Source organism: Diorhabda sublineata, chromosome 6 (genome assembly GCF_026230105.1).
Source record: "Diorhabda sublineata isolate icDioSubl1.1 chromosome 6, icDioSubl1.1, whole genome shotgun sequence".
Classification (NCBI taxonomy): domain Eukaryota; kingdom Metazoa; phylum Arthropoda; class Insecta; order Coleoptera; family Chrysomelidae; genus Diorhabda; species Diorhabda sublineata.
The window spans coordinates 9,923,152-9,938,118 of NC_079479.1; the positions used below are offsets into that span (position 1 = coordinate 9,923,152).

General features: G+C 31.1%; 1 protein-coding gene across 35 annotated transcripts in view; it reads left to right on the forward strand.

Annotated features, from left to right (window-relative positions):
* The first annotated feature begins 262 nt into the window (after positions 1 to 262).
* LOC130445675 (myosin heavy chain, muscle) overlaps positions 263 to 14,967 on the forward strand; it is a 56,677-nt gene continuing 41,972 nt past the window's right edge. For 14 of the 35 annotated variants that reach the window (XM_056781445.1, XM_056781464.1, XM_056781470.1 and 11 more), the window contains exons 1-7: positions 4,059 to 4,341; positions 5,873 to 6,016; positions 9,104 to 9,260; positions 11,616 to 11,643; positions 13,129 to 13,321; positions 13,381 to 13,444; positions 13,498 to 13,596. In XM_056781445.1, coding sequence (XP_056637423.1) covers positions 4,135 to 4,341; positions 5,873 to 6,016; positions 9,104 to 9,260; positions 11,616 to 11,643; positions 13,129 to 13,321; positions 13,381 to 13,444; positions 13,498 to 13,596 — 892 coding nt within the window. In that variant the 5' untranslated portion in view covers positions 4,059 to 4,134. Of the gene's footprint in view, positions 427 to 4,057; positions 4,342 to 5,681; positions 5,826 to 5,872; positions 6,017 to 9,103; positions 9,261 to 11,615; positions 11,644 to 13,128; positions 13,322 to 13,380; positions 13,445 to 13,497; positions 13,597 to 14,967 lie in introns of those variants that run through there. The other 21 variants (XM_056781447.1, XM_056781446.1, XM_056781473.1 and 18 more) reach the window with 7 other exon arrangements.

The window sequence follows — 14,967 nt, forward strand, 5'->3', positions numbered from 1 at the left end:
ACACCTTGTATATGCAGAAAAAATAAATTACCTCTAATTTTTATCTCAAAAACGATCCCGTTAATAATGGCCAAGAAGATTAGTCTATTGATAAGACAGAAGTTATTCATCATAGAGCCGCTTATCAAATACGAAGTACTGGGTGAATGTACCTGCTTTTCCCCCACTTTCCCACATTGAAATCAGCTCCTTGCCCCCCAGCCAACCATAACCTAAAATAAGACTTGTTGAATGTATTTCTAGCCTACTCGATGCCCGTTTCAATACGACTCGCACCTAAAAAAGGGTCCAGACCCGGCTTGTAACGAGCGTCCGGATTGGAACAATTTCCCGACCAATCAGCGGAGGTTTTACATTTTAGGATACAGTGTCAGACATTTATATTTGTGGTAACTCAGGAAATATCGTCCAGATCGCCTTTCGAACGTAAGTGACTAGTGCGTTGGTTTTTTTTTTGTGTTTCCCAGCAGGTTGTGTGTGCCCCAATTTCTAAAGGATCTTTCTGTGCTATTATTTTGTGAAAGAAGTGATTTGTGGCCCGATTGTCATTTTAGTGTCATACTAGCAATTGGGTGATGTGAATTAGTTTTTCACTATGGATTTATAGAAAGTGGTTTGTGTAAAAAAAAACTGTAGAATAGACATTAACAAGTGCTAGTATGACATAGAATGTCAACATAAATCAGTAGATCTAACACAAATAGAAAGTTTGTCTTTAACATCTACCTGAAATGATAGTTTAAATATTCTCACTAGTAGATCCGTTGGGATTTACCTATAAAAATCTTTCCTTATCTAACAACCTTGTATGAATATGAATGAACATTTTTTTTATATAATAGTCAACAATAATTTTATCTAACATTGTCAACGATCAACTGCCGCTTTGGGTTTTGTATCCTATCCTTACGACCAATTAAAGTTTTTATCCATCATTTCTGATATAAATTTACATACTCATCATTGTTTTTCATATTAAGTAGATTTTACTTCATAATAAAAACAAATATTTGCTGAAATGATACCAATATACAAAAAAGGAAAACTTTACGTAACATTGTCAAGGATAAATCCCCACTTAAATCTATTTATTACGTCAGAGTAGACATCTTGATTTTTGTGTCATTCATATCAGTTTTTCTATTTCGTTTTTTTTGCAAACAAAACATGCATTTATAATAAATTAATAGAATTCAATTAGAAAAAGTAAAAAAAAAGTTTTTTCTTTACAATTTTTCATTCTTGTGGTTTCAAACAACAATTGGACGTAACGTAACATTTCTGTTGTGACTGTGTTGCCAAATAGTTAGACTTAATTCCGATTTATATTTAGCTGCGTATTCAAAACACTCTGCATTCACTGTTCTACATTCTTATTCTATTTTGGAAGCTCGCTAAATTTAGAAATAGAAATACATCTCCGACATGTGCTACGGATATCGATAGCTCATAACCTAATTCTTGTTATATTTGTTGAAATACCTATACGAGGGTGGGTCAATTAGAACAAAAGTTTTTGAATGGAAAATTATTCGACGTTTCTCTAATTATTATAAACCTGCTTAAATATGATTGAGATCAAAATAGTGAAATCTTTCAACCAAACTATTTCTTGGTATTTAGAAACAAGAAATAGTCATTCGGAATTAAATTAGAAGATTAAGGCCTATGAAGGAACTTTCTCTTGGTCAAATAAATTGACTTATGCGCTTTTCGATTTTTTTACCTCTTGTTCTATTTAGCGGTTGTCACTCGATGATGTTTATGATCGATCTCTTGCCCAAGTGATCATGATCAAAGTTGAAAACGTCACTATCGCTTTAAAAATCTCTCATGCTTACTATATCCAATCGGCCAATGTTTGCTTCAACTGGTCTTCCAGAGTGTTCGCCATTTTCCATGCCACCACGAAATTCAGCGAATCACTTTTTTACCATTAAAAATGATAGAGCTGAGGTTTCAGTAAGTGATAGAGCTGAGGTTTCAGTAAGTGATAGAGCATAGGTCCCATTGGTATCAGTAACTGATAGAGCATAGGTCCCATTGGTCTCAGTAATTGATAGAGCATAGGTCCCATTGATTTCAGTAATTGATAGAGCATAGGTCCCATTGGTTTGAGTAATTGATTGAGCAGAGGTCCCATTGGTTTTAGTTATTGATTGAGCAGATGTCCCATTGGTTTTAGTAATTGATAGAGCATAGGTCCCATTGGTTTTAGTTATTGATAGAGCAGTGGTCCCATTGGTTTTAGTGATTAATACAGTAGAGGTTTCATTGGTTTCAGTGATTGATAGAGCAGAGGTTTCATTGGTTTCAGTATTTGATACAGCAAAGGTCCTATTGGTTTTAATAATTGATACAATAGAGGTTTCATTGGTTTCAGTGACGGGTTTTCTTACTAAAATAATGATTAATAAGCACGCTGTTCCAGTGTTTTCTCAAAATTCGATATTTCCTACTATTAGTGCCTATAAAACACAAACTTAAGGTTTTAGGACACTGTAGAGGCTGAAAAGAATAATTGATTTTATTGTACATACCACTGAGTGCTCATAATAATGTTTTTAAATGATTTATTTGAAAATGGCGGATGTATAGCGAATTTTCGGTGGCGTCTCTTTTTTTCAGGGTCTTTCAGATGGACTAACAGCTCTTGTATTTTTTTTAATCATCATATTTTTTTCATAGAATTAATTTGATAATTAGGAGCAACAAGGAACAAAAAAAATGTCTTGAGTGGTGAAAACTCATATAGACAAAGGGATTAAAGTTCTTTCATTTCCTTAAAAGATTCACTTCAATATTTTTAAAATGAAAAATTTCAGCTCTTCTAAAATTCATTTCATCCATATGTATCTTGGATAGTTTCCAAATTTTGAGTTTGAATTTAAAAATAGTAACACACGTTTCCAGTTTCCATTCTAGTTCCATGTAATGATAGTAATGGTATTATAGTAGATATTTTGGCACACAAAACGCGATTGAATAAATCATTTTCCGAATGGTCCAACTTTATTCTATTATTACGAAATTTTGGATACATGCCAAGGTCGTTGAGGATTCTTTAGGAGTAAGACCAAAAATTTAGAACCAATCTCGTGATCAAAAAATGTTTGTGCTTCTAATGACGTTATCGATAATTAAATTGTCACATAGAAAAAGAAAATCTTACAAGTAATTCTGGTTTTATAACAAACATCCCATACTTTTACCTATATATATATATATATATATATATATATATATATATATATATATATATATATATATATATATATATGTATATACGAGGGTTATATTCGACTTATTCTCCCCCAAACAACTTTTTGCGGTGGAAATGCGGCTTTGCAGTACTTCATGGTGATTGAATTGGAAGAGCAACTGTCTTTTGCTTTTTAGATTATCATATAAGATTCATTTTGCCTTTCTGGTGATCAAGCGATCGAAATAACTGTGCTGTTAATGGAATACGTTACATATGATGAATTGGAGTTGATCTCCTTGGATAGATTATGGGAGAGCCAAAAAAAAAACTCCTAATCTACTGCAAATGTTCTTGGATAGTCTACCGCGTTAGGTTAGGTTAGGTTAGGTTTCGATTCTATCTGTATCTTCAGTATGTCGTTGCCTAATGTTGCAAAGATCAAAATTATCAAATTTGAAATTAGTAAACCATCTTTAGCATTTATTATGTCCTTGAATACACAATGGATATGTTTTTGGTTATACAAATTGCAAAAAAAGTTTAATAATAATTATCAAGAAAATAAAAAGTCTTTGAACCATTATTTTCGTGTTCCTCAATATTTGTATTAATAGTAATAATAATATACGAGGGTGAATAAAAAAATATGGTGCATTATTAACAATAAAGTAAAGTCAAATGAAGAAGACTTTCATCCGTTCTGTGTTGGCCATCTTAATATCTTAATATTTTTATCACACCTCGTACTATTCAGCTTATCTATTAAACAAAATTCACTTTTCTTTTAATGCTCGTATTTTTTTTTTATTTTGCTTTGTGTACTTTAGCTCAATAATTTAAAATTTTTTCACTGTAGTATAATTTTTGGTTTCAGGAAGGCACTAGGGCTGCTTCACGTGTCTCGATAGCCCCTACAAAGTCCGTACACCATGCCTAAAGTACAAAAACAAGAGGGGGAGGATCCCGATCCAACTCCATATTTATTCGTTTCACTTGAGCAAAAACGTATCGATCAAACGAAGCCCTATGATGCCAAAAAAGCTTGCTGGGTACCGGACGAAAAAGAAGGTTTTCTACTTGGTGAAATTAAGGGAACCAAAGGTGATCTCGTCACCGTTGGTCTTCCAGGAGGAGAGGTAACTACCATTTTACTGAATTTTTGAGAAAAATACATAAAAACAGTTGTTTAAATTTGAAATTGAATAACTGGAACGCTATCAAATCTTCTTTAAAAAGACTTGAAGAAAAATCAAAATATTTTGATAAAGACTTGACTTAAAGAAAAGTCGAAATATTTTGATAAAGACATAAAGAAAAGTCGAAATATTTGATAAAGACTTAAAGAAAAGTCGAAATATTTTGATAAAGACTTAAAGAAAAGTCAAACATTTAGATCCCTTAATATATCAAAACGTCTAAAAAAATAAGAAATTTAAGAAATAATATTTATAATATATAATAATAAAAATAGTTTTTTGAGTGGTGAGGTGCTTTATAAAAAAGTGACTATTTCGTCATCAGAATTAATCAACGAAAATTATATAATTAAAACCAATATATTATTATTTGTAATACCAACGTTACATAGACCAATTAGTCTACAACTATTTTAGTCTAAAGTACTTAGAAAATTGATCACAAAAAGAATAATGCCCATACTCTCGATGTGTCGCAGGCTTTTGACAAAGTATAGCATGCAAGCTTACTCTACAAACTAAAAGCTAACATTCCTCAAGATCTTTACCTGATACTTAAGTCTTGTACAACTGACAAGTACTTCCGTGTTAGTTAACAAGATGAATATCCATCGCTACATCCTGGTGTACTACATGAACATAATCCAATCTATACTAATTAGATTAGTATAATCTATGTAAACCATAAGCAGGTGGTTTACATCGAGATCTAGGGCTTACGTGGAAAAAACACATATGGACCAAAAGAAAACAACTCGGTTTAAAACTCCGCGACATGTGTTGGTTAATAGTAAGGCAATCTAAACTAGTCTAAGTAATAAACTCTTATTTGATAAAGTAATCATCAAGATGATTTGGTGCTATGGACACTGCATGTATAGGTATAGATGTATTGGGAAGGTTTCAATTTAAATTAGTAAGACATATTGTTAATGCTCTTTGGTGTGTGCCTAACGATGTGATACATACGTAGGGTACTAAAAAAGTTCCTACAGTCAAAGAAGACTTATGTAAACAAGCTGGAACTACACCATAACCATCTGGTGGTTAATCTACTGGACAATATGGATAAATCCGTGCAAAAACAATTGACTCAGTTTAAGTAAATGTCGAACTAGATAATAATATTGTAAATATGATCCCTAGCTTACAGTAGAAAGAAACAGTAATTAATGTTTGTATTCAAATCATATTTTGCTTAAAGTTAATTGGTCTAGCTATTTCAAATAATTATTTAGAAGATTGTTATGGATATCTAACATCTTTTTTGCCAAAAATAGGAAAAGCAATTCAAAAAGGAGAATGTGCACCAAGTGAACCCTCCAAAATACGAAAAAGTCGAAGACATGGCCGATTTAACGTACCTAAATGATGCTTCAGTTTTACATAATTTAAAACAACGTTACTACGCCAAACTTATTTACGTAAGTATTCACGAACCTTATCTAATATTATTTTTATGTTAAAATAGGAAAAGAGCTTCAAAAAGGATCAAGTTACCCAGGTCAATCCTCCAAAATACGAAAAATGTGAGGATATGTCAAACTTGACATATCTCAACGATGCCTCAGTATTGCATAACTTAAAACAACGTTATTATGCTCAACTTATTTATGTAAGTTAGAATGGGTGACCATTATGTTGTATCGAACAAGTACTTGCATGGTCAACTGGATTTTACTCTTGGATAAACACGGTCTTTAAACCGCCAGAGTAAAAACAATTGGACGCTCTACTGGGGTCTAAAATACTTCTCCCAGTTCGACAAGGACCGAAGAATTTGGGTTTTCATCACATTTGAATGTACAAAGTTATTCATTATAAATTATCTTCCCATTATCATCACTATTATTGCTAATAAAAAAATATTTCTTTCAATTTCTCAGGTATTAAGTATTATTATGTAAGTTTACTAGTATTTCGCCACCATCTTCTTCATTTAGTTAATCTATTCGTTTCTTGGTATCGCTCTCCGTCTATTGATATTTTTGTTGTTGTTTTTTTAGTTTTCCAAAGTGTATTATTGCTACGAATCTTGCACGCTAATGAACTCAAAATAATGAATTTAAAAATAGTTCTAGACCTTGTTTTATCTATTAAATTCAACTATCTCTTGCTCTTTCTTATTCATCTTTGTATATTTTTCACGCTTCTTTATTCATATTTCCTTTATTTAGTCATTTATTTTTGAGTCTCTTCTTTTTAGCCACCAATATTTTCTCGTATATGTTTTCATTCTTATAAACCGTACATACCCAATTCCTTGTTATATTTTCTATTTTTGAATTCTCATTTTTGTCTTAAAAAATTTCCGGAATTGGTCCAAGTCTCCGCAAGTTTTGGGAGATTTATCGTCAACGTTCCATGTTTTCGTTTGATTGCAATCCTTTTCTTCTTGTTCTTTGTTTTTGTCATTAACATATTTCTTCATCATCAGGTTGTTATTTCTCATGTATACGTTTTTCTCGTTTCCTTTCCTGCTGATCAGAATTGTTCAAAGTCTTCGCAAGTTTTAGGGGATTTATCGTCAACGTTCCATGTTTTCGTTTGATTGCAATCCTTTTCTTCTTGTTCTTTGTTTTTGTCATTAACATATTTCTTCATCATCAGGTTGTTATTTCTCATGTATACGTTTTTCTCGTTTCCTTTCCTGCTGATCAGAATTGTTCAAAGTCTTCGCAAGTTTTAGGGGATTTATCGTCAACGTTCCATGTTTTCGTTTGATTGCAATCCTTTTCTTCTTGTTCTTTGTTTTTGTCATTAACATATTTCTTCATCATCAGGTTGTTATTTCTTATGTATACGTTTCTCTCGTTTCCTTTCCTGTTGATCAGATTCTGTCTAGTACCAGAATTTCCTGTCTCCTGATCTCTTTTCCAGTTATCGGTGCTGTCACGTAAACGTTATCGTCTATGACCACCGAATCGATTCTTTCACCGACAGCCACAAGAGGTGATTTTTCTGATATTTAACTGTCCAAACATATCTAGGATCAAACAACTTCTATTAAATTTTTTTCTCATTAGACAATAATAACAAGACGTAATTTATAATGGTTAACAGAGTACATATTTCTTTTTTCATTTATACAATTCATTTAGGGTACTAAAACGAAAATTTTCCTCACAATAACTTTTAAAAAATGTAAAAAATTGGTTAGATTTAGTACTAAATGAACTGTATATAAGAAATATATATTAGTAGATCTACTGATATATATATATATATATATATATATATATATATATATATATATATATATATATATATATATATATTTAATACTAAATTTTTTGTTTCCATTGGCGTATCACTGATTCCAGAACCGAATGTGATACTGCTACTTTTTTCTTCATTTTTTCTTTTCATCTTAACAATATCGAATTCAGACGAAACTGATGATGAACATCGACGTCTGCAATTTCAGATTACATTGTTTTTGATTAAGTAAATAACAATTTATCTGAAAATATGTGTTTCCAGCAAAAATCGTTATTATAGTTCCTCAAATATCAATTGCAGAATATAAAAACCCGACAATTTTGTTTGATCTACCATAGGCGTAAATACCTCATTTTATAAATTTATTATTCTTATAAATATAAATAGACGAGTAAAATGTACCTGCCTGTAAGGTAGTTTGATTTAAACAGGATACCAGATTTGAACTGACCCCTTTTTTTTCTGGAAAACAAAATTTCAAAGCAAAAACACCATATTTCTATTAATTTGAAGAAATTTATAAATTTAATTAATTTCACAATACCACTGCTTATCGCGGACTTTTTGGCTACAATATCTAGAAGACATTTTGTACATACGCCTTCCGACAGCTTCGACAAATAGAAAAGAATTTCTGTTTACCTTTCGATGTTTTCATTGGTAAATAGTGGTGATGACGAGTCCGCGTGGACTGACGATTTGTTAGAGTACGTATTTATGAAATATTGATTCTTCCTGCAATTGATATTGGAAGATCTATACAACTGTACTGAACTGTATGAAAAAAGATCGTAAACATCCGACGTACAGTTTAGTCACCAATTAAACTGTATTTTCATTCAGTGTGATTTTTTGTTTATATATTTTGAAAATGAATAAATACTTTATCAATATTAATTGATATATATATATATATATATATATATATATATATATGTATATATATATATATATATATATATTCATTTTCTTATTGGGAACGTAGCAATGAAACACCAAAGTGGACTAACTTTAATATATTTACCGAGCTTTCGAATACTTAAGTATTCATCGTCTAGGAAATGATTAATCAAGATTTTCGGTGGATTTGTAATTGTATTAATTTTAAATTCATTGGTTTCAAAATTCAATATTTAAAAATTGATTATATTAAAAATATATTTTTTTATATATTTGCCATAAAAACTTACAATTTGAATATTGAATTTTGAAACGTATGAATTTAAAATTTTTACAAGAATCAATACGATTCAAAACCACCGAAAATCTTAATTATTAATTATTTCCCCCAGACGATGACTACATAACTATTCGAAAGCTCCGTCAATATATTAAAGTTAGTCCACTTTGGTGTTTAATTGCCACGTTCCCAATAAGTAAAAACTTATTCATATATATAAATATGTATTAGTATTCATTTTTGAAATTATTTAAAGAAGTTAGTACAATATATTATTTATATTAAATATATACTTTTCAGACTTACTCAGGTTTGTTCTGTGTTGCTATTAACCCTTACAAACGTTTTCCCGTATATACCAACCGTTGTGCCAAGTTGTACCGTGGTAAGAGGCGTAATGAAGTACCACCACATATTTTCGCCATTTCCGACGGTGCCTACGTCAACATGTTGACCAGTAAGTTGTTTATAAGAATATTTAAACATTGAAGACCTGAAGGAAATGTCATTGAAATAGCGTACAAATTAAAAAACAGATTTGCACAACTTTTCAGTCATTGTCATTTTTATCAATAGTAAGTTGGTATTTACGAAAAAATTTTCATAAAACCATAATTATTGATCCTTTAAGTCCAAGGTATGCTTGAGATCTTCAGGGGAGTTTCTTTTTTCTTCTGAAGACTACCAAACAAAAGCGCAAAAATATTTGATAATAAATAATTGAATAGAAGGAAAAATTAGTTAGTAACTAATCAGAGCTACATTCTTTTCAATCTTCTGGGCGCGAATTAAGCTCCGACACATATTTCCATTCAAATTAAGGTCTTCCCATGCTGTTTCAAAGGCTTCCCATATCTCTTTTTCATTTCTGAAACGAAAATTCCTTTTGTAAATTTTTTTTACCAACCACCTTCATGGATTTTCAATGGGATTTATATCAGGACAATTCGCCGGCAACGGTAAAATTTCAATATTGTTTTGTCGAAACCATTGTTGAATTCTAAGAACAGTGTGAACGGGATAATTATCATTTTGGTAAATAAAATTGTAAAAGCCCAAAAATTTTCTGAAATTTTGATTTATTACAAATATTGCTTTTAAAATCTGGAATTTGGAGGTCTGTAAACGCGGATACGTCCTTCATTGCACGACTGGATTGTTCTTAATCTGTAAAGACAATCCGTTTCTAAAAGAACAGATCACGATAAACATAATTAAGTGTAAACAAAACTCTGGATTGCTTGCACTCATTTAAAACAAATGATTTCTTAGCACTTTCTCAGTTTATTAAATCCGAAGCTTTAATTCGTCTACGTAGAGCGGGACCCTGGAAAGTTTGTTGCTTATGCAGCACTAGCACCCGATTCCAAGGGATGATCTCTTTAAAAATAAACAATTACAATATCTTGTGAGTTATTTAAAATTTTCCTTCCTCCAGACTCAATCTTTCGGTGCAAAGTGTCGTTCCCATCGCTTTTTCACTCTGACTGCGATACTCGCATTGAGACCTAGATGAATTGCCATTTTCTGATAGATCAGCCATCTTCAAATTTGGTAATAAATTCCAGTTAACTGGAGGCATTGAGTACCGTTTTATTGACAATGACAGTGACATTAGATAGGAATACCAGCTTACGCAGGCAAAATGTCACTGTATGCTTTTTCAATGAACAGAATGTTAAACCATTCCGAATTTCGAGCTAATAATGATTTTCCTTCTGCAACTGATCTAATTTAATTCTCCCTTTAATATGGTGGGTCAAATAGAATTGAGACAATCAAACAGCTCATTGTATTCTAACCTAACATTCAATTTTCAATACAAACGTGATATAAAAATAGATAATAATGGAGAGAGAAATTTCTCAATTCATCTGATTTGAGTATTATTAAACGGGACGTAGAAATTAATAAGCTACACCTAAATAAGTTCAAATTTTTTGAGATTTAATGCTAAAATAATGCAATGCAGATTAAAAGTTGCCGCTTCAACAGACGAGTTTTAGCGTGAAAGGAAATATCAAATTTTTGAGCACGACTGAATAAATGAACTCACCACATTGAGCGATGAATAACAAGGATTCAGATCTTGTACAGATGCGATGTTTTTCCTGCGACAAATAACTGAAAAATCCTTCGAATATAACAAACAGGCGTTCATGTGTTTTATAAACCTGTAAAAGGCGTTTGACCGAATACAACTGGTACACCTTCTATACAACAGGCAAATCCCATACAACATTATAAAAACCATCGAAAGCATTTACCATAGAAACAAGATACGGGCCAAAATCAATTGTATAACTACCGAAGAAATTCTTGAAAACAATGGTAATCGACAAGGAGATTTTCTTAGCCCCGTATTGTTGAAGATGACCTACGAAGATTACTATTCAAATTCAACACAATGGCAAAGAGTTTGAAAATGAAGATATCTGCAGCAAAACCGAAGTGCAAACTAGTTGTTGATGATGAAATTATACAACAAGAGATGAAATTTAAATATCTAGACATAGAAATATCAGGATACGGTGATATCGAAGAAACCAAGCGGCAAAAGCAGCACGAACTTCAGATCAGACACATCGAATACAAAGAGAATATTATAAAGTCTTATATCAAAGCGATCAAGACATTTATAGTGATTTAGGTCATGTACATTGATCACGCTGTTCATCAGATCAAGACCCACCATGTTTGATCGAATGCGATGTAAAAAATAACTTTAAATGTTTCTCAAGCTTAACGTTGGCTTTTTATGATATTTTTACTATTTCAACCAAGAAAATATAATTTTTTTCTTACTTTACAGATCACGAAAATCAATCTATGTTGATTACGTAAGTACTAAATTCAATATTAAGTAATTCACAAAATCATCAAACATACAGTCTTCATTTTTGATAAAAAAACACGCCAATGTATTTAATTCTGCGTCTTTTGATGTTTGTCTTCTTCTGCATTATAAAAAACTATCTAAGAATCATAAAAATTGATAAAAATCGAAAAGAAATTAATTTTAGTATCAAATTTTGAATTAACTGATAACTTTAACTTACAAGACATGTTCAAAATATGTCCAGTGCACTACCTGACATAGACCAACAGAGTTTTATATCGTCTGTTGACTTAAACGAGTCATTCATGTTTAAATCGAGGAGAATAAGATGAGGTGATCTAGGTGGCCACTTCATTAATCTTTCAATCCTCCTTCCTTCAAATGGATTATTCAAAATCCTTTAAGAGTATAATATGGTGATGAAACATTTTTTTGGAAATTCGTGTTTGGAAAATTTACTTGAATATGAATTCAAAATTTAACAAAGGGGTGGTTCTTGAGGGTAGACAGGGTATAAACAAATGAAAATTACATCAAGTAGAGACAAGAAACTTTAATACCAAAAAGAATGTAAAATCTAAAAGTTAGCAGTCATTAGATTTATCTTTATTTCAAAGGGGTGGTTTTTAAGGGTTGAATAATAAAAATCAAAAACCAATTAAATTTTAATAAAATGCTATGAATTTTTCACAGTAAAAATGAAATTGCAATATGTATTTTAAATCGTTAAAAAATTTTTTACTACATTAGTTTCATCAGAAGGGTAGTTTTTAAAGATTTTCAAGGGTTGACATTTCAAAATATATAAATTTTCTACTATACAATATGTTAAAATATTTATGCTGCATAAACGAAAAACATTTCAATTGAATAAAAGTAGGAAAAACAATAATATTTGTATTTTTCGATAAGGGGTTGTTTATACCCCTTAAAAACAATTTGCACACCTTGCGACCGTGTTGATCTTAAGATATGGAGGGTAAGATGAGCTAATTCTAAAATTTCAGTAAAATCGGAGCTGCATTAAAGAATTCGGAGGTTTAACACCACCTGCACTATAATATTTTGACAATTTCTATTGTAGTTGCGTGAGGGTTGTTTTCTAATGACTGCAATTTTTCATCGTGGATTTTTGTTGGTTCAGAAGAGTTTGAAGCATCCTCCATGTTTCCTATTTTAGTAAATTTTGTGACAGTTATGCTTACTTGCTTCTAGCAATTAGAGGTCTTTCGAAATATTGATTCTCTGTCTTTTAAAACCATAATAATAAAATTAGTATGACATTAATCGTAAGACTGAACCTGGAAAACGTTTTCCTATTAAAAAAAAGTTAGTTCAAGTTTTTATCACTTCAAGTATCAAATTTTTTTGCAAAAATTTTAAATTAAGTTCAGTTAATTCTCGCAGTTTTTTCTAATGTGATTTCGTGTATCATAAATCGATTATTATAAGAAAAAAAATTTGAAATTATTGTTCTTTCCCATAGTGGTGAATCTGGTGCCGGTAAGACTGAAAACACGAAGAAGGTAATTGCGTACTTCGCTACCGTTGGTGCGTCAACCAAAAAAGAAACTGACAGCAGTAAGGGAAGCTTGGAAGATCAAGTCGTACAAACTAACCCTGTTCTTGAAGCATTCGGTAACGCCAAAACAGTGCGTAACGATAACTCTTCTCGTTTCGTAAGTTTCTACAATTTTATCGACGTTTCATCCTTCTACATCTTTTCTTAATTTCTTAGGGTAAATTTATCCGTATTCACTTCGGTCCAACTGGTAAACTTGCCGGTGCTGATATTGAAACTTGTAAGTTTTACAAAATTTAAATTCGATTTTATTTTACGTTGAATCGTTTCCAGATCTGTTGGAAAAAGCTCGTGTAATCTCTCAACAGCCTTTGGAGAGATCCTACCACATTTTCTACCAAATTATGTCTGGATCCGTTAAAGGCGTCAAAGGTAAATTCTTTATAAGCATAAAATTATTTATTTCCAATTAAAATATTTTTATTATAATTTTACGATTTATTCCTTATATAAAACTTAACGAATTGTTGCTTAATTTTTCAAATTCATATTCTTAAATGTTAAATTAGTCAAATTATTCGTATTATCATTAAAAAATTATCATTTAATCGCGTATCTATATCAATTTTGATCGTGGTTGATGATGATTTGAGTTTTTTTATCGAGTCCTAATTCTTTCACATTTACTAATGGAAGGTATAACTTAATAAACCTTGAATATAGCTCTTGATTTATGGTAAAAAACGATTATCCTCTTCGTCGATAACATGTTTTTAATATTATTTTCTAGTATACAAGTTATTTCCAATGAATCACCGTGATTTTTTTTGAAATTATTTGAAAAATGCTGATTATTTTCCATGTAATACTCCCTCTACTGTGAGTGAAATTATTGTAGTGAAAGATCTTCTTCATATAATGCCCCAGAAAACCTTCAAAAGGTTTCAAAATTTCGAATTAACATAAATACTCCTTGACGAACATAATTATTCAGTTGCAGACTTACATTTTGTCTTATTACAAATATCAGGGTTTTTGATATATACTTAACTGTGAATTCACTTCTAGCATGATAATCAAAGATTTTTTCGTTTAATGCTGTTTTCGTGCGCACTGATTGGGATAAATCATTTAAACTTTAGTTTAGTTCAATTTTTTGTTACCTGATTTCGGTTAAGATATACATTATTAGCGAGATTGACTTAATACTTACTTACACATATATACAACTTAATAAACTCAAATTTAAAAGTTGTCATATCTATCTTAATGTATTTTGTCAAGTTCAACAGGTATATTACATTTTTTCAAAATATTGCAATTAGACATAGGGGGATAGATTAATTGAGCTAATTTTTTTTGTTATATAGCTCATTTTTAAGCATTTCCAACCCAAAATCAACTTCGTCTTTGAAATAATTTACTCAGTCGTCCCTCAGCATTTGACGTTGTTTTTTCGTCAAAGCAGGGCAATGCAAAAACGTTGCTCGATCGTCTCCTCTACTTCTTCACTGTTTGCAATAGTTCTATCCATCCCTGAAGTTTGTGCCAACAGTATAATGTCCAGTGATCTAGTGGTCTTCTGAATTAAGCGTTTCTTATTATCTTCTTTGTTTCCTCTTCATTGATGCTTCGCCAAATCTCTCTGCATCTTGTGCAATCACTTATCTTCAACGATACCCAATTTTAGTGATAAATATCATATATCAACAATTACTTCAGCAAATTCATCAAAACTATCTGATTTGGAGTTCCTATCCACTTCATAGCTTCCAGGTACCTAGTAGAGGCTTACTTTGGTGT